Source organism: Pelmatolapia mariae, linkage group LG23 (assembly GCF_036321145.2).
Source record: "Pelmatolapia mariae isolate MD_Pm_ZW linkage group LG23, Pm_UMD_F_2, whole genome shotgun sequence".
Classification (NCBI taxonomy): Eukaryota; Metazoa; Chordata; class Actinopteri; order Cichliformes; family Cichlidae; genus Pelmatolapia; species Pelmatolapia mariae.
In genome coordinates, this window is record NC_086246.1 from 31566608 (window position 1) to 31591482 (window position 24875).

General features: G+C 36.0%; 1 protein-coding gene across 1 annotated transcript; it reads left to right on the forward strand.

Moving 5' to 3' along the window:
* The first annotated feature begins 1361 nt into the window (after positions 1-1361).
* On the forward strand, positions 1362-23613 carry LOC134620419 (T-cell surface glycoprotein CD3 zeta chain-like). The gene is made up of 8 exons (XM_063466588.1): positions 1362-1470; positions 19157-19254; positions 19437-19481; positions 19628-19699; positions 20957-20989; positions 21138-21185; positions 21305-21334; positions 21419-23613. Exons 1-8 carry the CDS (start codon positions 1410-1412, stop codon positions 21482-21484), a joined length of 453 nt encoding a protein of 150 aa, XP_063322658.1. The 5' UTR covers positions 1362-1409; the 3' UTR covers positions 21485-23613.
* The last annotated feature ends 1262 nt before the right edge of the window (positions 23614-24875 follow it).

Here is a 24875-nt window from a genome sequence, read left to right on the forward strand (position 1 = left end):
TTCAGACACATTGGAGCATTTTCAAGCATGGATGCATCAACACCAGCACATGAAAGGTCATGCGACAGCATCTCAATCAGACTGAGGTCAGGATTTTGACTAGGCCACTACAAAGTCTTAATTTTGTTTTTTGTTTTGTTTTTTTATAAACCATTAAGCCATCTGGGGTCTTTTGTGACCTCTTGGATGAATCGTCACTGTCCTCTTGGGAAAATGTTGGTCGGCCGGCCACTCCTGGGAAAGTTCACCGCTGTTCCACGTTTTTGCCATTTGTGGATAATGACTCTCACTATGGTTTGCTTGAGTCCCACAGCTTTATTGAGGTTTTATTCTGAGACCTCAAGTTGACTTTGGCAGTCACCATTTTGATTCTTTTAACCAGATATGATGCCAAGGACGACTAGCATAAACACTGCCACCAGAGACATTTTAAATCCAGGCAAATTAACTGTTAGCATTATTGAGTGGGCAAGTCTTGAGTTGAACTTCTCTCAGCTTTGACACAAATAACAAAAATGGACTGAAATAACTACCAATGGAAGCAAAGGATATTGGTGCTTGATATGAGCTGGGGGTAAATAAATTGGAAAGTAATCTAATCAAACCAAGCCTTGAAATTCAACTATCGACAAGACAGTTGTGTCCTCCTGTCATTCAGTCCAGTTGCCAGCTGCAAGTAAATCTCTTTATATATGGAGGGAACTTTACGGTTTGAGGTAGTGATTTTGAAATACATTTCATTGGCTGTACATGTCAAGTGTAGATGTTGTGTCAATTTTTATGAACACAGTTGGTGATTGCACTAGTTGTGGTACATGACTAAATCCTGGGTAAAAGTCCTGACAAAGTAGTGGTGGCAGAGAGACCATCAGGAAACCACAGTTTGAGTTGCTTAGTTTTTACTTGCTGTTTGATTTGGGTTGGGGACTAAAACCACTTGACTAAGATAAAGTAAAGGTCATGGTTTAGTACCCAGCACATTAAAATGTCTTGAGTTTGCGCTCAAAAGTGACAACCTGTAAGTGAAACCAATCTACACAGCCTCTAGCATTGAAAACCAGCCTTAAAAAGAAAAAGGGTGATATAAATAATATAAACAAAGAGTGCTTCAGATTTATTTTAAAGGATTTACTCTCAGTTACATAACCATCTAAACATCAAAAGCAGGAATAGCTGGCAAAAGAAGAGGCTGAATTAGTTTTTCCATGTGTGCTACAGAGTGTGTTCATGTGTGGGAGAAAAGTTGATGTAAGTGTGTCGCTGAGTGTCACCTGGCACAGCAGCTCCTCACCACTTCCTGTTCCACATCGAGGCAACAGAGAAGGAAGATACAAGTTTAGTTCAGTCATCTCACTTCATCGCCGAAACCAGTTTGAAGAAACAACGTCGTCTGGGGATATTGGTTCGGGATGGCGCTCCAGATGTGGATATCTGGCCTGCTGGTCCTCGCCTCAATGGTCTCCCCGGCTGGTAAGACCCCGAACACACTTTGAAGTTCTGCACATAGATTTGAAATCGAAGCATTGCAGAGGCATCACTTCCCTTCTCAAAGCATGACAAAAGTTAAGACAGGTTTTTAAAAATAGTTTATGATTAACAGAAACATGATACGAAATCAGACCTAAGCTTGGGTTTAAATCCTGGTAGCTTTATTTTTTTTAAATGCTGATTTTGCAGAAGCTAAGAAAAAATATTATAGTCTCAGTCATGAAGCGATTGTCAGTATGATATGGTTGAACTTTCAGAGCAGTCACAATTCAAATGCATTAAATCAGTTTTCTTAATCAACAAGCAAAGTGCTAACCCTCAAACGGATCAGAAAATTTAAAAGAAAATACCAACTGTACTTGCGTAGATGTGTGTCTTCTAAATAAATAACCCCACATATCTAACAGAACAGCATCTACATAAAGCAGATTTAAAATGTTTTCAAGCAGCAGAAAATCTTAAGCTGAATATGTCTGTAGTGGAGAATTCTGGTAGCCATGTTGGATTCTGTATCGGTGTTCGTCTCGACACAACCAAACAAAATTCAGATTTCTGTCATTTTTTTAGGGGTAAAAAGAAAAATGTTGTCATCAAATGACCAATTTTAGATTTAAAAACCACAGTGCCATTAGCTAGCTAACACTATAAATCAGAAATGTTCTGGTGTTGATGCATCCGATTATCACACAAGCTAATCTGTGTGGATTACCTTAACAAAAAGGCCCATCATTGCCTAAATAAATAAGATATCTGACCCCTCTGTTTTTTTTTTTTAAATTACTTTTTATACTCAGAAGAAAAAGTTTATTATGTAACTTGAACCTGATAGCTAAGCTATCGGCTAACATCCACATCCGGACGTCGACTATTCAGTTTGTGCATGCTGTTGAGGTGTAAAAATGACACATAATGCATTAATCTTTCCTTCCAGTTTGTTTAAATTCTGACTTTATTATAAATATAGACTTTCATATTCATAGACTTCTTTGGTAGAAGTTTAATCAAGTTAATCAATCTCATGTCACGACACATCGGAACTAAAGTTGTGCAAAACTCGATGTAACAAATGTACAATCTCACTCAACAATAGGTTTATTTCTTACATTGGTGAAAAACAACCCAAAATGTTATCCGCATCTAGTTTGCAGAGTTACATACCAGAATACACAATAAAAAAATCCGTTTCTAAGCAACTATAAGTGAAGGCATTACATACCAGTTGAGCCCACTTTAAGGCCAGATTAAAGCAATTACATTGTCAAGCATTAAAGTCAAGTTTAGACTATTAAAAGTCCAGTTCAAGCCACCCAAACTTTAAAGTAAATTTTGGAATCAAAATATATTCAGCGCTTAAAGTACAACTCAAGCCCAATAAATGAATTAATATACAAATAATCGTAAAATTAAATTGAACAAGAGTTACCATAGGATTCATTTTTGGAGCCCCTGTCAAAGACTTCCAGGTCGTTTGGAGTACAAAACCTAAAAGCATTTTCTTACAAACTCTTATGAACTTACGAACTTTAGGGACCATGTTTGTAGGGATGCAGAGGGCCAGTCAAGCACAGAAGTGATAGTTTCCCATTGAAAGTCTTATAAAATAAAATATACCGATCATCTTAAACCAAGGCCTAGAGCCATAGATTATGGTTTAGACCATCAAATGGCCAGTTTAGATCATTAACATACAAGTTTAAAGTTAAAAAACATGTGTCAAAGTTCAACTGTTTAAATACAAACTGAAACAAATAAAATGGAAAAGTTTTTGATCAAAAAACATTTTTCACTGGTTGTACCAGTATTGATCACAGGAAACACGGTTTAAACCAACAACAATTAAAAGCACTGCATACCAGTTGAGACCATTTCATGTAGCATTTCACAAGCGTTTGCGTAAAGTAAATGTTTATAGTTTACATAATCAGAACTCCAGTTTATTTAGGGTATTAAGTTGATTTAATATACTTTAGCTTGAATTCTTTTTGAGAGCTGCAGTAAAAAAAAAAGGGGGGGGGGGCAATAAACAAAACAATACAGAAATAAATCTAGATAATGGATAATCATAAATTTAATTTTACTAAGAGTTACCAAAACATTACATTCTGGAAACACACTTTCAGGTTTTTGGAGGAGTATTTCTTCCAAACACTTTAGGGAACAAGTTTGTTGGGACTCAGAGGACCAGTCAGGCACAGAAGTGATTTAAAATGACTCCTTTCAATGAGAGCCTTGAATGCATTAACACTGGCCTTTCATTATCAAATTCTAATGTAGGTCATCCATGGTCTAGTGCCATAGATAACTGTCTAGACCATCAAATGACCAGTTTAGAACGCTAATGTACCAGTGGTAATACAAGTCTCAACAATTAGAAAAAACAACTTAATCCAGCAGCAGTTTTCAGCGTCAGTACCAGTTTAGCCTATCAAAAATCCAGTTCAGACCATTCAAGATCCAAAGCCAGTCTAGACTATGAAATGACCTGTTTAGTGCTTTAATAGATCAGTTTAAAGCTGATAAGTGTGCGCCAAAGCTAAGTATTAAAAGCGGTCGCAAAGATTAAAAAAGAAAACGGTTAAACAAAAAGCTTTTTTAAAAACTTAAGTACCAGTTTAGACCACAGGAAATCCAGTTTAAACCAACTACAATTGAAAGCACTGCATACCATTTAGACCATTAGACCATTTCAAGATCAGTTTAAAACATTTATATTTTCAGACATTTAAGGCTAGTTTAGATGATCACAAATATAGTGCAAAGCCACAAATAGCCCTAAATCAAAGTTTAGGGAATTAAATAACAAATTGAACAGTCAAAAACAAATTTAAGTCGTCTAAATATCGATCAAAAGACGAGCTAATCCAGTGTAGGCAGATCATGCTCGTTTAAAATAAGGGACCAGTTCGATCACGTGTTTCCTGGACCCGAATAAAAGAATAGAAACAGTCGAGGGAAACTAAACGAAGTAGTTCCTCAAACTGTGGGGTGTAATTAGAAATGTGTAGATCTTTGATTCTAACAAAGACAAAGGGCTAGAAAATGGAGAGTTCCTCCATTTTACAGGTTGGTACACCACAGGCAGCAATATATTTTCACGCTTTAGAGACATTTCAAGAATATAGTAGCACAGATAAAAATCACTTTACCATCACCTTCCTCCGATGATGAAATAAAGTTGAGAATAAAAGCTAAAAGTAGGAGGGAATATTAATAGCAGAATTTGCAGAAATCACGTTTGTCACTTTGGTTTTTATGAAAAAATGAAGTTTGTGCAGCAGCACCATGAGACGTGTAGTTCGACACTTGTGGCTTCAGTGCTTCCTTAATAAGCGCTATATTGCGGCACAATAAAGGCATTACTTAACACATAAAATCATGCTCGTTAAACAAAGTCTTTTCTTTACTAAACACATCCTTAATTCGTACAGTAAGCATTAAAACTGCTCAGTTCACATGTTGTAAAGACAATTAGACTTTTGTATTAGGCTGACATGGTTATTAAATGGCTAAGTACGCCTCTGAAGTGAGAAATGAGGGTCGTTTTTGTAAGTTAGGGTACAAAAATTACGTTTTAGAATTAAAATAAATGCATGGCGTGTAGCTGTTTAAGACTTGCAGCTCATACTTCCTGAATAGCTGCTGTCTCTCAGCTTTAACGTCAGATAAAAATCACTCTTCAAGAAAGACACACCCAGACCGCAGCACCACCTTATGCTGGCCTAGTGTCCAGTATTTTGACATTTGGACCATATCTGGCACACATTCACGCCTAACTTTGGTATAAGTGGCCAAAGTATCCCAGATTATTCCCAAATGTGTCCGCTATCATGATTTAAATGCACTTCGTGAGAGTTACAAGAAATAAACATCGTTAAGTTATAATAGCATGACCAAGGAAGGGCTACTTTTTGTAGCCCTTCAACTCAAGAAATCAGTGTCTTCTTTGTAAGTTAGGGGCCAAAGATTACATTTTAGAATTAAAATAAAGGCATGAAGTGCTGCCGTTTAAAACGTTCGGCTTCTATTTCCTGAAGAACTACTGCCTTTCAGCTTTAATTCAGGTTAAACATGTAGTATTACTCTTAAACGACAACAAACACACGCCACAGTAACACCTTATATAGGCTTAATGTCCACGTTTCTATCACATTTGGGCCGCATCTGGCACACATAAGTGCCAAACTGTGCTAAAAGTGATTAGAGTATCGCAAATTGCGCCTAAATCTGTCTGCTATCGTGATTTGAAATCACTTTGTGAAGTTTATCCAAACTAAACAGCATTTAGTTTTGATGGCATGTAGAAGGTTTAACTAAGACCTCAAATGTTCAAACTGAGGAATGAGGATCTTCTTTTTGATATAAGGAGCAAAACGTAAGATTCAGAGACGTCATAAACTTCAGCTTTTTGACACTTGCGGCTTCTGTTTCCTGAATAACTGCTGTCTAAACAGTATTAGTGCTGTTCATCACGTGCATGGCCTGTTTAAAAATAATAAAAAGGACTTCTGAGCGATTTCCTGGACCATGTGGCCCACATGTGAAATTGTTTTTTGGGCTACATATGGTTTTGTCTGCCTGATGCAAGGAGCCACAGTTTTACACAATAATGGCCTAACGGTGTTGTGAAATTTAGACAACATCTGGCACGCAAAATATTTTCCAGTACAGTAACTGAGCTGTAGATGCCCTGAGCAGCCAGATTTAATAATAAAGAGCAATAAGTTATGATGACATGACTGAGAAAATACATTTGGCATCTGAAACTTTTTATTGTATGTTTAAACAGAGAAATGAAGGCCCTCTTTTCCAGATAAGGGGCAAAATCAAGATTCAGTAATGATATGAAGTGCAGCTGTGTAAAACCTGTGGTTTCTGTTTCCTGAATAACTCCTGTCTCAGAGCTTCATTTGACATTAAATGTGTAATAATACAAACTAGGATGAAAGATTTTCTGTGGGGCTTTCTGGGTGTTTGGGCCATACCACAGGTCCACCTTATACAGGCCAGATGCCAGGTGTGTTGTAACGGTAGGGCAGAGCTGTAAGTACTCAGAGTTGCCCAGATTTTAATGCACTTTGTGAGCTTTACATTAAAAAAAACAGCATTAAAATATAATGACCAAGAAAAGGTGCATTACATGTTACATTAGCATCCGACGATTAGTTCATATGTGCAGTTTTCTGTTGGCAATGGGGCAGTTCTTCTTGGGCCCTCAGACTGCGTTGTTTCAGAGTAAGTCTGCATGCTGCAAAGCAGCCACATGTCTACCTTAAGTGTCAGTCGTATTGTGACAATTGGGCCTCGTCTGGCCTACAAGATATTTTCCAGTGCAGTATCGGAGCTATAAGCGCCCAGAGTAACCAATGTTATGTCCAAAGGTGTGATTTTAATACTTTGTAAGGTTTAGGCAAAAAAAAAAACACCATTTAGTTACAATGACTTCTCAAACAGCATCTCAACCCTATTAGCATATATTTAAACAGAGACAAAAGGGTCTTTTTTGATGTAATGGATTAAATACACCAACATGATGGCAGCTCTGAAACATTAAAAGAGAAGGTGTAGAGTCAACTGTATGTATCAGACTTTTTAAAAGGATTTTTTATGTATTGTCATTTTAATGAATTAAAATTGAAAGATTTAAAATATCCATATTAGTTTGCATTGGTTGGTTAGGTGCCTTTTGGATTAGTCTTTTCCACCATGTATTAAGACTTTTACTTCTAATGTAAGTTTAGACCATTAAAAGATGATTTAATAACAATACAAACAGGCTTCAAGCTTGAAATAGTCCTCTTTGTAAGTGTCTGAGGTCTAAAGGTGCCAGTGTAGTTGTGTTTTGTAGTTCAAGAGAAATAATTGACCACAAAAAGTAAAGACCCCCACTTCAGGAAGCAGTGTTGTGGTTTCTTTAGCTGTCAAAAGCGTGTTTCCCTAACTGAGCTGTACCTTGGCTCAATGTGGTGGCCAGAGAGCTGCACAAGGCACAACTCTCAGCCCCCGCTAAGGAAACACCCCGGTTCAACAGGAGGTTTAAAAGAAGTGCAAAAGATGACAGAAAATGCAACTCAAACAAAACGGCTATACTAAGCAGATGCTCAGCTTATTTTTACTGGTGTACTTTCTAGGCCCAAAGTGACACAATGAACACAGAGTAGAGGTGAAAAAAAAAAACTCAGCACACATACATAAGAGAGAGCGGTGAGATGTCCTCGATTCGTTCAGGTGTTCGGATGCAAACTGCCAACTCTGACACCACAGCAGCATGTTTGCAAGTACATTTCAGGGTTTCTCAAGCTGTGAGCATCTAACTGCCTTGGTTTTAAATGCATTTCACAAGTAGGTCTCATTGACATCGAAATCTTCTTCACCACATAGACCTGTTGTAAATGCAACCAAAACAATGAAACGGCAGTGGCCATTAATTGGAAGGTTGGTTGCTTGATCCCTCGCTGCTCCTGTCTGTATGCCAAATGTTCTTGGGCGAGATGCATCTATTGGAGTGTGAGGCATGTTGTATAAAGCACCTTGAGTGCTCATGTAGAATAGAAAAGTTCTATATAAGACCTAATGGAGTTTTAGCCACATCATTCAAAACCTTGGGTGCATTACAATTGAGACTTCAAGATAGTAACTATCTGAGCTGAAGACAGACAGCGACAGATGCTAGCTGGAAGTTAACCCATATTCGCTTTACAGATATTTCAGTAAGTAGTCAGTACCGACTCACCAAGTCATAATGAAGGGCTCATGTTTGTAACGAACCTTTGAAATAAATAGCACGCTTGAGAAAAGCTCCTTGAAAGTGTGTATCACTATAATCAATAGCAGGCAGGAAAGTAGCTTACACAGATTTCAACGTGGCATAAAAGGTTTAATTTATCCCTACAATAGAATCCCATCTATACTTAAACAATGTAAAAGAAAAGCATCATAACTACTCATGTGCTTTAATGATTTTACAAATGCACTTTTTTACATTGAACTTTGTTTTCTGGGCATTTGGAACCAGTTTTAACAGGTTTAGCCTGATTCAGCCCAAAGTTCTTGCACTTCCTACGGTTTAGAGGGAGAATCACATGTATAAATAACAGCATTGTTAAAATAATGGTGGATTATTTGCTTGAGTGTCCTTATCTAGGTTTCCAGGGTTAGGGTTAGGGTTTGAAGTGATTACCACTCTCAGTGAAGGTGGCAAATATGTTAAGGTGTTGTCACGCAACTGGAGCCTGTAATGTCTGTTAGTTGCCAACTATCAGTGGCAAACTGACACGTCGAGTAAATCGCCTCCTGCATTGATGTCCCTTTAAGCATTAACCAATTAGAATTTAGTTGTTGGCAGTCAAAACGCACGGTGATCTCATAAAACATATTTTTTTCCATAACTCAGGAGCACTCAGCGTTACCTATTGGAGTCGGCCCAGCACTATATGATATTCAACTGTTTGATTTTTTTTAAAGAGCAGATTAGCTTAAAATGTCATGCAACTGAAAACTGAAAAGAAAATTATAGTGACTCTGTTGGGTATGATCACTTGACTGCAAAATCGTTCTTGCGAAGACAAACACAGCTAACAACTAATCTTCAAGAGGATCCGTTTGCTCATCACAAAATCTGGAGGAAGAAAGAACAAATCTTTGATCTTATTAGAATATTTTGCCTTGATTTTGCCTTTATATATATGTATATATATGTATTTATTTATTTATTTATTTTTTTCAAAACTGTCCCCTTTACTTTCTCTTAAGCAAACCTGGCACACCCTACAATGACCCACATAACCTGAGCCATTCGGCAGCAGTGCAGAAATATGCTTTGATTCAGTGAATATACTCATTAGACTGTAACTTGCTTTCAAGCAAGATTGTTATTATCTCAATCACATGTGTATATATTTCTTTCTTGAACTGTGTGTTACTTTAATTACAACAGGACTAGCCGTTAAGTTGTTTACGGATTAATTTTTTGGTGGAGAGGGGTCGAGGGGCTCTCACTCTATGTGACACCAGGCCATTAACATCTCTTTTTGTGGCGTTAATGTTTTGCCTTTTTCTCTTTACGCGGCGTAATGGAACAAAATTTCGGGTAACTAAATTAGAAGGAAGTTAAGGTGGGCAGAATCTGCGGCCTGCATCTACCAGTCAGTGAGGTTAGCACCTCCCATGGCAACTAACAATGATGGCTGCAAATTTGGACAGTTTTGTGCTTCTGTGCTGGTCCCTGATCTTTGTTTAATGGAAATGTGTAGAACCAGTTAGATATAGAACGATTTGTGGAAACAGGTTTTGAGAGCTGCAGGCAGCGGTCTTTACGTCAAAGTTTGTTAGGAATTCCTTGATTGATTGATTGATTGATTGATTGATTGATTGATTGATTGTGTTGACTAGCGGCTCAAATTCTGTTGTCTTGGCTGGAGTTGAATGAGTCCGGGTTTGCTCTGATTATGTTCTTTTATCATACAAATTGGAGCCCAAACTCACAATTGAACACAAATTTTAACACCCAGAACCAGCCAGTTTAACTGTCTTGCAGGCTAAAAACTAGACAGTGCTGCTGTACAGGAAGCTCAAAGGTGATGATTTTGATCTGTGAATGAAAATGTGATCATTTCTAAACAAACAAATGCTATCAACTTCTGAGAGTGAAGTTTCTCTGCCTGGAGACAAATACAAAATCATCTGACCGAGTTTCTCTGGTTTCATTTTTTCAGGGGAACACCTGAACACATCATTTCTAGAGGTGATAGAAATGAGTCAACAGGCATGAATGTAAACTATACACTGTGAGGAGATTTTCGGGTTTAGCCTCCTCAACTTTGCGGTAACAATGAAAAAAAAAAACAACAACCGTGGAAAGAGCAGAAAAGACTGGGTGACATATAAAAGGCAGTAATTCTAGTTTCTAGTTTCTGCTTAAATTGAAATCATGTGGATGGAAACATGACTCTTATCTGGTGAAGATCATTTCAGAGCATACAGGAAGCCTTAGGAAGAGACGTAATCTTACAACATGCACCTTATCTTTGATTGACAGCACTCAGGCCACGCCCTTTTCTTTGAGCATTACATCTCGTCACATGCTCTTTAGGTCTCCTAGAAACGACATCCTTTTTGCTATAAGCGACAAGCTGGATTTTTAAAGGCGACCTCGGGTTCTTCATCTCTCTACTTTCATTCAGGAAACTGTCGCTGCTCTCAGAGTGTTTGAAGTATCGCGTCTGTCAACACAACCAGCGCTTTAATATGGCTCAAACCTTTTACCCAGTCTGAACTGTTTCACAGGCAGAGAAGCAGCCATCTGAGAATGAATGAATCCTAAGAGAAGTCTGATCTGCTATCAGACATCTACACATGACACGCTGTAACGTCAGAGTAAAACTGATTTTTCCACCTCCTCACCGCTCTTTACTGTAAATGATCATTTCACGTTTTAATTTCTCTTCCGGCATAAATGAAGATAAGTCTAAATTTAACAGCTTCCAAATAAGTCTGTCAATTAGTCACAAAAAACCAGCCAAACATTGTGTTCCTGTTAGCACTGTTAGCTCCTCAGTGTTGCATAAAAAAAGAAATGACTCATAAAACAACAATAATAAAAAAAAATTATAGGACTTTCCTGCTCAAAATTGCTTTTTGGTAAGACAAGAAATGCTAAGATGCTAAATACTGATCCCATCCCATTGCTCCATCCATCTTCTTCTGTTTGTGTGATACAGGGTTGCAGGAGAGCTGAAGCCTATCTCACAGAAACCAAATATAACATAGAAAAACAGCTCATTATGTGGAGAAAATAAAGGGGAAAAGGGAAAAAAAATTAAACTGTAAAGATCAGACTTGAACCCTTTCATGCATGAATTATAACAACCTCAATTGGGATTTTTTTCTTAAGCATTTTTATTTATCTTTAGGCATGAAAAAAAGAACTTCATTTTTAAACATGTATTTTTCAAATGTTTTTTTACATGTCCACTAAGGTGGACAACATCACGTTTGGGGTGGGTGGCAGGGTATGGAGTGACACATCAGTGTCCATGTAGTGGTTTTCAACACTGACACAAATACAAGGAAAAAGCCTTTGAATAGCTGTCGACTGTAGTGACCAGAATTCGTGAAAGGGTCAATACAACAAAGTAGTTCTATAGAGTAGTCTAAAGAGCTTGGAAAGAAAAGCGTCTGGGCTTTAACACGCTTTTCTTTCGGAGCTCTTTAGACAACCATGACCTGGATGACTGAGAACCTTCACAGACATATTCTATAGAGTAGAATTATGCGCAAAATTTAATAAAACAAAGTAAAACTGGATTAAATGTCTCAACCAATGTTGTAAAAAAACTTTTAAAAAGCCGAGCTGACGTTAATATTGAAGTGTAATGGTTCACCTTTAGGAGCTGTTTCCTGTTATTTCTGCCCATTAGATAAACAAAGATATCTTTATTGCTCAAGTTTCCCTTGGGCGAAGGGAAGAACATTTTTAAGGGACACGATTCTTTTGTGTGTGCAGAAAAAACATTGCGTAATGTACAGTAGAAGTAAAATGGAGGTGTACAGATTATGTCAGTGGATTTCCTGCCCAAGAAACCGGTCTGAGGACCTGCAGGTCAAGACCTCAAGGCTGCGATATCGTCTGCATCGAGCTCAGACAGTCCACACAATCCTCAGAAGTCATGACGGTGACCCTGGGCCTCTGTTCTGCTGAACACCTACACGTATCACATACCACCTTTATCACCTTTATCAGCTGACGGAGGCAAAATATATGTCACTGCAACCCTGTGATAGGTCAAGTGTGCCAGGTAATCTGAAAACTTCATCTCTGTGTGGTCATGCAGCTGTGGGAGTACATCGAGTTGCCGAGTGTCAGGCCACAGTAATCTGCTCTGTTTTTGCTTCGCTTGGATTTTACTGTGATATTTATTTCCAACAGTACCGACAAAACAAACCAGCATCAATCTCTCACTCATATCAAATGCATGGCAATCCAGTCACAAAGTTCACGCTAAAAAGACACAGCAAACAACAATTTAATGTAAAACACTGAATGGTTGGTCACTACAATGTACAACCATTCAAATCAAACCTGTTTATAACAAACGGTTCTTCACATTTCCTTCACAGTAGATCCATACACTCTATAAAACACCCCTTAACGATCGCTATTCTTTCCGGTGGAAACTTGACGTCATTTGTCTGTTTCACTGCGTAACCTGGGGTCAAGTTTTAATTCTAAAAGCATTCCTCAGCATCCAAACCAAGTAGAAACAGCTTTGGTTTGATTCTAACATCTTTAGAAAAATGTTTGGATGGTCCTGAACCTTTAGCCTCTCTGCATTTCTTTGATTTTCATTCTAACTACTGAACTTGGCAGGAGTCTGAGCACAAACTGATTTCCAACCCTCTGGTCAGATTTCATTTCCCAGAACTTCAGTTAATGCATTTACAACCTAATGTGAGCTCTGTAATGAGTGCAGTGGAAATAGATTAGAAACTCTGATATGATGCCCTTTCTTAAACCCTCTTTTATGTCATAAGCAACTGTTTGTGGGCGTATAAGACGTGAATTATGTTAATTAGCTTTCAGAAAACTTAGATCTAATGCTAGATACCTAAATAAACATGTTTTAATTTGTCTCAGTTCTAAAGACTCCAGTCTTTCATAGCCTTTCTATGGTTTTGTGTCTGTGTATAAATGTCCTGTAAGAGAAGAGGTGGTTTTAAAAGATAAGAATCTGTGTGTGGCCATTAAATAAATACAACATTATCAAACTCAGCTTAGTTTGTAACTATTTTTTGACCAGACGGCTTTCAACAACATCAATGGCACTATGGTTAGTCTAAAGAAGAGCTTAGTATTTACTCCACTTCTTTTATTCTGAAGGTTTACTTATCATTGTTTTTGGTATTTCTACTGTTTTATAACATGGATAAATTATTCTGTATTCTTTTAGATGAAGTTAGCAGTAAATAAAATAATTCAACTGTTTTTTTTGTGGGCCAGAAAAAGTCTGATTGCCGACTGGAGAGAAAAAATGTTATCAGTATTTAACTGAACTGACTTTTTAATCTGAATTGCTTTGTTGTTTTAACCACGAAGCTTTGCTACTATTTTTATTCTTGCACAGTTTTAATGTTGCAATAATTGCGTAAGAAGCTATAGGTTAAGCTGAGTAAAGCTGAGTGTTTCCATGTTGGCTCAGTGCATTTACTGCAAATCAGGGCTGTGTTGTGATCCTGTGGTTGAACAGTAGATGCAGGAAACCTGCTGATGTTGCACTCACGGACACTCTGTGATGTTGGGATCCCTTACGAGAGGTTGTGATGGAAAACTCTGCAAAGCCAGTTTTGTGAATGAATGTTTCTGATGAGTCACGAAGAATTCGTGTAAACATAAAAAATGTCACTGATCTTTCCGCTGATGTGTCAGTCAGTCATATTAGACAGACCGGGTGTTTCTTGAACTGTTTTTAATGCCGTTTCAGTGGAAACTCCTCCAGTTCTCCTCTTCTTTACTTTCATTTCCCTTTTAGGAGAAGCAAAAACAAATAACAAATGGACTAGTTATGAAGCAGTTTAATGCAACTCATTTAAAAGCTTTATTGTATCTGTTCTTACTGACACAACAGGCATAAAAACCGTAGAAACAACCTCTAAAAATATCAAAATTATAAGTTGTTATTCAAGTTTTTCTAATTTCCTGAGTTATACAGAGCGGTGTTTCAAGTTCATATGTACTTGCAGAGGTGACAGAGGTTGTGAGCAGCTGGGGGCATTTTATATACTTAAATACGATGATTACATGAATTATGAAGTCCTGATCTTTACTGTTCTAGCACGAGGTAATCACTAACTTCAGCTAACAGAAACAAGAATTTAGACATATGAATGGGAAGCAATTATGTCCATCAGATATTAATGCAAAGAAAAAACTCAGTCCTCCAATACATCTACATTATGAAGCATATATGTTTACTTTGATTTAGCTCTCAGTTGTTCTGATATGCTCAATTAAAGACAGATTAAAGAGCTCAGAATATACTTGTACTTTCAGGACATCGTAAAATAATTTCCACTATATTAGTTGGCTTCTTCAGAAATAATATCGCTCATATGTGATGGGATTTTCATGTTTGAACCGTGGCTCAGTTTCACGTCCAGTTACAAGACTGGTATAAATATTTAAAACAATACTTAGAAAATACATCACTTGCATTTGTATTATCAATTTTCCGAATGTACCAAGCACTGAATCTTAAAATGATTTGGAAAAGACCGTTTTTAACATTTTCTAAAAAGGTCATATTGGTCTATAATGTTTTAAATATCCTGCTCAAAAATATATGAATGCAATTTAGTTTGCAAAAGCTGATGAGAGTAAGTACACTCTATGACCAAAAGCATGCATTTCCATGCCTTTTTGGTCGCAGCCTACTTTTCTTATTTGGGTCGGCCTGTTGAGTTTCTGTTGGAGTAATCAAAGCAATCATCTGCATCAGTCCAAATTATATAAAATAAAACTGTAGCTCCTGATCCTGATCTTCAGTAAATTAACGTACCCCGTTATATGTATTGACTATACATTATGCATAATTATGTATATAATGTATTACTTGTTTGACCATCAACCTAAACAGTGCAATGTCCCAAATCCTTCAAAAACACACTGATGAAAAAAAAGGTGCAAACTTTTTAACTCAGTATTTTTTGTTTATTTGTGTTCATTATATGTTAAGTTATGTTCAAGGTGTATGCATGTGTACACATTTTTAATGGTTTTACTATATTTATTATATACATACATAATGCTGACTGGATTATATGTAATATACATAAATATATTCATTTGATTTTTTGTAACGGAGCACCAGAACAGTACTGCCAGCACCTCTTTCAGTCACTCGTGGGTTGACATAGTGAAGGTAACACTGTGTTATATTGTAATATTACACAAGCTCAACAATGTAGGTACACTTCTCAAGTAGATATCTTTAGCTATCTTACATATCATAAATGCTTATTTTTTCATTTGAAAATAATTTCCTATTATGATGGTGACACTGACGCCTGGATTTCTTATAGGCAAGATGGTTTACAGAGTGACCACGTCGTATCTGAATTATTAGAACACTACCTGCATGCATATACTACTAAAACCTAAATTCTTCTGCTACTAGAACTACTACGCCACACAAAATGATAAAACAACATTTGAAAAAGTAAGTCTAAAGTACACGGTCTCATATGAAGTATTTCTAATTGTCTGCAAGTTTAAAATTAAACCAATTTATATATTTCTTCCAGATATTTAAGTCTGTCTGTATTTAAAACTATATCTTGCATTAAAAGCCCGCCACTTACAGAACTACCTGCATGTGTGTGCTTAAACTGAAGCATTTTTCAGGTAGGTGGGTGACCTACATGCACGATGGTAGTTAGTGTGACTTCATCAACACAGGTATATTACTGGTAGAGTTTACCTATTTAAAAGCAGGCCTGGCACATGTTTTTGCACCTAAATTGATGCATCTTTAAGCAGGTGTGGTGCTGAACTTTCTGTGCATTTCTTCTTCAGCTATCATTTCATTAAAGCAGCCACATAATGAATATTCAAACTTCAATTTAAACTTTTTAAAAAAGCAGTTCTGGTACAGAAAGTGTAACCACATTAGTGTAATATTATCGAAGCACTATTGTAAAGTTCTTTCAAATCTTTATTTAGTTGTAGTAACTAGCTGACATTATGACATCTTCAAGCAAGCTTACATTAGAGCTACCTATAAGTGTGCACTTATACTGAGGCTTCAGTTTAAGCACACATGCTTCTGTACCTAAATTGAGGCATCTTTTTAAAGTCATAGTGGTGCAGAACGTCTTGTGCATGCGTATTTAACCTGCAAAGCATGTCCAAACTTTAATGCAGGATTTTATGAAAGCAGGTCTGAAACAGATATACTTTGTGTGTGAAAGAATACTGGTATCGAGCTGCATGCACGACAGTAGTTGGTGTCACGTTATCAGATACATAACTGTTGGGCTTTGCTGAAGCCATTCTGTATCGGAGCCTTGCGAGTCTGTATTTAAAAATGTAACCTGCATGTGTCCACTGGCATTATGACTTTATGTGCGCTCATTACAGAGCTATGTACACACGTGCACTTACATTTCTTTTTAAAGCCGTAGTGGTGGAGAACTTTGTGTGCATGTGTATTTATTAAAAGAATTCATAAGCCATGTTCAAACCTAAATTTTGACTTTTAGTAGATACAGATCTACTGTGCGTGTGTGTGTGTGTGTGTGTGTGTGTGTGTGTGTGTGTGTGTGTGTGTGTGTGTGTGTGTGTGTGTGTACGTGTGCCACCTACAATTGCATATTTTTTGAGTCTGGTACAGAGTTGCATAAACCGTTAACCTGCACTGACTGTAGCTAGTGTAACTTCATCACAGCAGACATACTGATATAGTTTTTTCTTTTTAAAAGCAGGCCTCGTATATGAGTGTGTGAAACTGAACATGAAACTGTACTGTGCTCATCAGATTAAACCCTAACCTCGACCACACACACACACACACACACACGGGCTTCCTGATGCGTATATTTTCAGTTTATCTTTGCTCTTATCTAACCAGACGTGTTGTCAGCTTAAAGTGACCATGAAATGAAACGTGCAGTGAAAGGAGGCATTGCAGCTGTGATGTGGGCTTCCTTTCAGCTTCAGATGCAGGAACTTCAGGTGGATCTTTATGAGGATGAACAGAGTGACACTCAGCTGAAAATTGTTATCTTTATCGATTAAGAAAAAAAAAAGTTTGAGCATGCGGTTTAAGCACCTATGAGCTGATGTTTTCATATCATCACCATCATGATGTGTGAAAGTGACTTTTCACTATTCTATCATAGTTTCTCAACACAAAACTATAATTCTGTGTGACCATTCAGTTAAAAGTGAGAAAGCAGAGTTTCTTTATAAACGATGTTGATAGATGCTGGCTCTAAGCTCATAAGATCACTGATTAAGGGCAAAAACCGTTTCCTGGAAACTGAAGATAAGAAAAAGACGAGGAGAGGGCTTCAAACCACACAGATGAAGCAGTTAACCTCAGAGAAATGTGACCAAAGATAAAAATATATCTCATTTACAGGGTTAGGAAATACAAGATTGACGACACTGTTGATTCCTCACACGTCAACATGCGTTTAGCCAAACTTTATATAATACTTTAGTTTTTTGGGGGGGGGGATTGGTTGAGAGTCTAAAAACATTTACAACATTAACGGTGTTTCAGCACAGCACATTTCAGCGTTCTATGATAACAAACATTTGATAACAATTACAGAGATACCTGAGTGGAGTTTAACCTGTTTATCTATCTGAAGTTTGAAGAAAAGTCTGTTGAGTTTGGTGTAAAATTTGAAGTTTTTAAACTCCATCTTCATTAATTTGAGCTGCTTGTATTTCAAAGAAAATGCACAGAGTTCATTAAACTTTGACAAAAAAGAAAAAGCAACAACTTCATTTTCTCATGAACTACGTCTCTTTTTTCTCTCTCTCTGGAGAAAATATGTTCTCATCAGAATCACATGACTGACTCATATATTTTTACTGAAACTAAACAGCCTACTCCAAACAAGAAATTAAAATAATACCACATATATACATGGAAAACAGCCTCCATATAGTTTGGGCCAACAACAGTAATCACCAGGCTTTTCAAACTAAACACTGCTCGCTTGTTTGTCTGTCTGTTTAGCGATACAGTTACAAGAAGAAATGACGAATTTCTGCAAATTTCTAATTTACTTTGGTGGGAAAAAGCTTCTTTATGGTGCGTTTTCTCATAAATCACTTCTCTTTCCTGTTGGTGATGAATGTCACAAGAATCACATGACTGATGCATGTGTCAGTGATGTGAATAGGAGCGTGGCAAAGAGAGCACTTTTATTAAAACCTGTCTCTATACACATCTTTATATAGCAAATTCATCCAAACTTCATCACCTTTTCTACATTTCTTTATATTTATATAAACAACATGAATGAAAATGAAACCAGAGGTTTATTGACAGTGAAGTATTTTCTTGTGTATTTTTTTGTCTCTTAAAATGCAGTTTAAGAGCGACTCTGACCTGCTTAAATGTTTAATGAGCGTCTGTGATGTGAAAACAGGCTCTGCTGCATCTTTTGGCTATATAGACACACACCGACACAAACACACACGCCCACACTGAACCACACACGAACACACACCTGTCAGTTAATGAGCCACAGCGAGCACTCAGCAGCAGCTGAGGAAACCGCCGAGCTCCTTCACACTGACGCGCTGCACAAACAAAGACTGTCGACTGCTGTTGCTGTCAACCTTATTTTTATTCAGTTTTAGTCAAAATGATAGGAAGAAGTTTTTTCTTCTATAGCTTTATTTTAAACAATCTTTTATCAGGGATTATTTAACACATGGGAGCCCAAACGTTTTTCTTTACATTTTAGTGAAATGTGGAAAGTTTTACAATGTTCAAAGCTTGAATAGAAGCGTAGAAGTTGTAACAACAGTTTATGAACTGTTACCAACATTAGAATCATTTTTATTGTGTACTATCATTTTATTGGGGCTCTTAGTTGAACACAGAACTCAGTCAAGTTTGTGTTTCCTCTAACCTTTGAACTCTGATCTCCACAGAGGCGATGAACATGTACGACCCTCAACTGTGTTACATCCTGGATGGCTTCCTCGGCATTTATGGCCTCATCATCACTGGCATGTTCATCAAAGAGAAGGTGGGTTTGTTTTTTTTAATATTTACTGCTGATTGGATTCTAGTCTAGGAGTAAAAACAGATTCAAATCCAATTTTCATCTCTGAACCAAATCAGACCTGTTCAATAATGACTCTATAGCCTTCTTACTTCACACTCCACAAAAGGCTGTTTTGATTAACAGTCGTTTATATTTTTCTGTAGTTCTTCAAATCGAAAGCGAAGATGGAGGAGGAGGGCTTATACAGTGTAAGTTACTATCACCTAACACCATAAACTGCTTGTCAGCCTATTTTCACCGATTTTAAGAGTGAATATTGGCACTGTACTGATCTTAGAATGGGAGTAACTGTTGATGAGGAGAATGATGTAGATTAAAACATGTTCTTGTTCAGGACCTGAAAGGTCAGGATCCAGCTACTTACGAGCCACTGAGAACGGGAGACCCCGAGAGTGGACGAGGAAGAGTAAGTCTGCTATTCTCATACAACACATCTAATTATAGTACTGAAGTCAAATGTTTAAACACAAAAGACAAAAAACAAATTTAGAATGTTTATAGGTTTGATTCCACTTTTTTGATTCTGGAGGAAGGCTCATTGTTGTCACACTGGATTGCCATCCTGCAGTAGTGACTGTTGCTGAGAGAACCTTAAAGTTTTTCTTAAACTTCTCTAAAGTTATTTACAGTTTTATAATTCCCGGTTCATTTAAAATTCCCAGATCTTTTAGACCTCATGGACGTGGCGTTTTAAGTGGTAGAAACGTATCATCACTAATCCCATTTCCTTAGACAAGATCAAGTTCATTAGATAAGATCAACAAAATAACAGAGCCTCAAATCTTCTTCTAGAACACGTGTAGAAAGAGCAATCCTGGATTCTAAAGGAAGAACATTAGAAGAATTGTGACAAACTAAAATACTGGAGACAAACTGCAAGAACTCCCAAACTGTGGACTTCATAAAGAAACTCTGAACCACAAACCTGTGAAAAACCTAAACCACACCAAGAACCACAATAAACGCAAAATCTTGAGTTTGTTGTTGAGTACTCTAAAATAATTATTAGGAAATGTCCTCAAGAATAAATCTAAAGAACAACAAAACAACTAATTTGCAGGAATTTTACAAGACTTGTCAATATCTGGAAGATGTTTGAAGAACACTAAAATGCTTCTTAAAAGTTATGAATGGATTAATTAATTGTACAATAACCTCAGCAAATGAAGTTCAGAAGAACCTAAGTAGAAGACTATAAGAATAACTCATACTTAGCTTATACTGTATTTGGTAGTTTTTGCAAGTGGTTTGGGTTCTTTGGTGGTTTTTGTCCTTATTGGATTCATGTTTCCCTAAAAAATAAAACAGGAACCATGAACCATGACAAGGACAATTTGATAAAAATTTAAAAAAAAACAAACAAACTGTTAACTACTTAAAGAAGCCATCAATTTCAAAAACACTACGGGCTCCAAACCACCTGTACAAGAACTACAATAAATGTGAAGTATTCTTAAGAACTTGTAGATTATGTCCAAAGAAGTTTCAAAAACAACAAAAGAATGGTTTCACAGGAATTTTAAAGACTTGAAAGTTGTTTTATGAACCCTCAATTCCTTCGTAGAGGTTATCCTTAAAGAACCCAACAGAGGTTCTCTATTTTAAAGTCTATTAGAACCTCCTGCCTTAAAATTGCACTTGTGACTTCTGTTCCTTTCTACAGAACCGCAGGGTAGCTGATGACGCCACGTACACGGTAACAAACAATATCTTATCATTATTATTATTATTATTATTGTTGTTGTTGTTATTCTTTTTAAACTTTTTGTAAACACATAACTCTTGGAAGTTTGTGTACTAACACAGAAAACTCGTATCTGAAGTTGTTATATTTTTAAATTCAGGGCCTGAACAAACGCACAGATGGAGAATATAAGGAGCTTCCTCTGAAGGTTTGTAATAAATGACTGAAACAAAATGGTCAATTTCTCACTTCTTGTTTAGCATCTACTTAATTCAATTCCATCAACGAAAACCTGATTTCTAATTATTTACACTGACATTTTTACAGCGTCCAAAAAAGAACGAACAGGTTTACCAGGTGAGTGTAAAAGCTTCACTAGCATATAATTTTGTGATTAAATTAAAAAAAACCTGATGATTGATTGATTTTGGTCCTTTTTAGGGTCTGAGTTCGGCCACCAGGGACACCTACGACTCCCTCCAGATGCAATCGCTTCCACCTCGCTAAGAAGCCACCAAAGAGCTGCTGATGAGCCCCGTCCAGACGTCTGCTCCAGAAATTATTCATGGGAATTTTCACACCAACTGAGAACAGCTTGAGCATCTTTGTTTTACTTTGAAGATATTAAGGTTTGCCAAGTTTATAATGAGTCTGTAAACGGACTGAACATTTTAGCCTTTTTCAGACTTTATATTTAGCAAAACATCTGGAAGGTCTGTTTTCCATCAGACTTCAAACGTGCATTTAAAATTTGTCTTTTTAATGACTCAATGTCCAATATTTTACAAATATTTTCACACATTCAATAGTGATCAACTGAGATCCAACTTTTCATTATTTTTTTACATAACTTTTTTGCAGTTTTATAGCTTGACATTTTGAAGTATATTAATACATAAGGAGTTAATATCCGGTGTCTATCTGACTGTAATGCAAATTTAAGACCCGTAACGACAACATAGTAAAAACCAGTACGACGTGTACTGGAATTTAAAACAAATTTAAAATATGAAATACATTTTTGTGCTTTTTTAAAAAAAAAACAAATATTCATATTATGTTGTGTAGTATTATGAAATCTTTTTATCTGCTTACAACTACATTATAGTGATTTATGAAACGTTTATTAATTAACTATACAGTCACTATACAGTCAACTAATACCAATTTTTATTTTTATTCATTTTACTTGTTGTTTTATTTTTATTTTTGTCTTACAAAAGGTTACCCTTTGCACATTGTATTTACTTTAAATATAAAAAAAATGAAATTAGTGCCTAGTTCAAACAATATTTCATAAGAGTTTTCAAGAATTCCAGGATTCAGGAATGTTCTGGAAATCAGAGTTGCAATGATTAATCATTTAATTGATTACCTGATTAAAAGAATGTTGAATTCTTTTACATTTTTAACACATTTTTAGATTTTGGATTAAATCATCGGCGCTGTCGGATGTAATAACTGGTATTAGAGGCTTGAATCTAACTCGGTGACATATTCGACCTCTATAAATTTTCATACTCAGGTAAAAAAAAATGCTTACATGATTATTTCTGAATCCACATTGAGTATGTTATGACCTGGTTCTCAGTATAAAACTGTAAACAAACAAACTGCAGTTTGTACCTTGTTTACATAGGTTGTTTAATTTAACACAGTTATATATCAGGGTATTTGTTGTGGATTAATAGCACAGTTCAAAGATTTTAAAGGCTGAAACACCTTTAAAACTGATCCAAAGTGAATTTATGAGAAAAAATAATGTAGAACTTACTTTATGATTTGAAATGGAGGTTTGCCTTTTTTGAAATGCTTTCAAATTTGATAAAGATCTGTAAAAAATGGTTAAATGCCATTAACACCAAGTCTGTCTTAAATAATGAACATCTGTAAAAATTTAAAAGCTACACTAATGTGGCGTGGAAGACAGATGTTTCACAATATTCCTGAAAAGAGTTTGGTGCCGTTTCAGTGGACACTCGAGGAGTTATTTTTCACTGATGTATATATTAAGTTGTAAAATAAAAAGACATCAAAGAACTTCTGTCTGCACTTAGATCAACACAGAAAAGCTGCAGCTATATTTCTGCTTTTTATATTTATCATCTAAAAATGATGAAGTCTTGAGTAACATCTGGAGAATCACAGCTGCAAAGAAAGAAAAACCGAAGAGATTGAATCAATCAATATTCATTACATGAGTGATGGCAAAATATGAAACGATATTAAATATGCAATAAAGGTAATATTTTGAAGTATGTATTTTGAAACATTTCTTCATTTGGTCTTTTTCACAATAAAAGACAAAAAAACTTTCAAATGAGCAATAAAACCAGTAAAATAAATGAAACAAAATTGGTTAAAAAATGTTCAAAAGCTTATTATTATTATTTTCCGTTTCAAATTTCTGCAATAATGAATGGGCTTCCACACTTTTCAGGTCTAAGATTTAGTTGTAATTTTTAAAATAGCACTGCAGCTTTAAGTTACTATATTTTTTTGCCTTGTCCTGTATAGAGTTATTTGTAGTTTTCTGTGTTCATGTAGTTTATCTGATGTGTCGGATAGTTTGCATGGAAGTTTCTTTTTTTTTTCTAACATTATGTCTTTCTGATATTTTCCTGAGAACTTGTGCTGCAATCAGTTATTTTGTTCCTGTATGAATATATTTGCTTCATTATTAAAGTTTGCAAAATTCTGAGTTTTTTTTTTTTTCATTTCAAAATGTGTCATAAATAAATAAACAAATAAACGTGAGAGTTTTCAGAGGACCTGAAGATGAGATGCCGGATGCTTCTGCCACCTGATGGACAGACATTAAAGCACATCTCTGAACAAAAACGACTTTACAATTAGTTTTTCACTTTATCATGAAAAATAAAACAACTTTTACTCGTAAAGTCCAGTAAATCTAAAATTCATAATGATGTGATTAATGAGTGATTAATGTATTAATGGGTAAATTACAGAATTTAATGGATTAATTACATGTAAACCGTTAAACGTGTTTCTTTAAAGGTCTTTATATGTTTAGAAAAAGGTTATGGCTCTTTTTTGGTAATTAAAAATAGCAGAAAAGGCTTGGTAACAATAACAGTTAAAGAACCTTTATTTTTAAATAAGCTTAAAGTTACAAGTGAGGTTTAAATTCGTTGATTACCGATGATTTTAAAACACATACATATTAAAACTGAAGAAGTGAAGGGAACTTTAAGGTAACAGTTAAGTATAAGCATAGAGTAGAATAGCCCCTGAGGGTGGTTTATCCTTCAAGCTCAGGTCCTCTACCAGAGGCCTGGGAGTTTGAGGGTCCTGTGCAGTATCTTAGCTGTTCCTGGGACTGCGCTCTTCTGGACAGAGATCTTCGATGTTGTTACTGGGATCTGTTGTAGCCACTTGCCTAGCCCTCATCTTCTCCAGCTCTTCTCTGAGCCCTTGGTATTTCTTGAGGTCCTTCATCCTGATGTTGCTGTCATTCTGTATCACTAGATTTATCACTACGGCCATCTTCTTCTTCATCTTCTTCATATATCTACATTTTATTGGATTTCATGTCATGAATGTATAAAAGTAATACAATCTTTGAAGTCATGAAATTTTAAATAGTTTTGTTCTTAAAATATTTCAAATTCTGAAAATTACAACTTGTTACATTTTTGAAAACTATTTTTCATAAAATGAATTAATTTAGGAGCGAATATATTGTTAAATTACATTGTTTAAACTTACAGTAATAGCTTTTCAGTGTTTTTACGTTGTCCGGTATCCGTTTCTCAAAATAAAACTGAATACTCTTTGACTATAAAATAAAAGACCTTGATGTAAATTTAAGTTTTTTTGTTTTTAAAATCATATAGATAGCATTTTGTGTGCACATTTCTTGCTTTGGTAAGTATAC

Excerpts from the sequence above, each read along its gene's own strand:
- LOC134620419 (XM_063466588.1), top strand. The coding sequence starts at position 1,410 with ATGGCGCTCCAGATGTGGATATCTGGCCTGCTGGTCCTCGCCTCAATG. Across the intron at positions 1,471-19,156 it reads CTCAATGGTCTCCCCGGCTG|AGGCGATGAACATGTACGAC; the intron begins GTAAGACCCCGA and ends TGATCTCCACAG. Across the intron at positions 21,186-21,304 it reads ATAAGGAGCTTCCTCTGAAG|CGTCCAAAAAAGAACGAACA; the intron begins GTTTGTAATAAA and ends ACATTTTTACAG.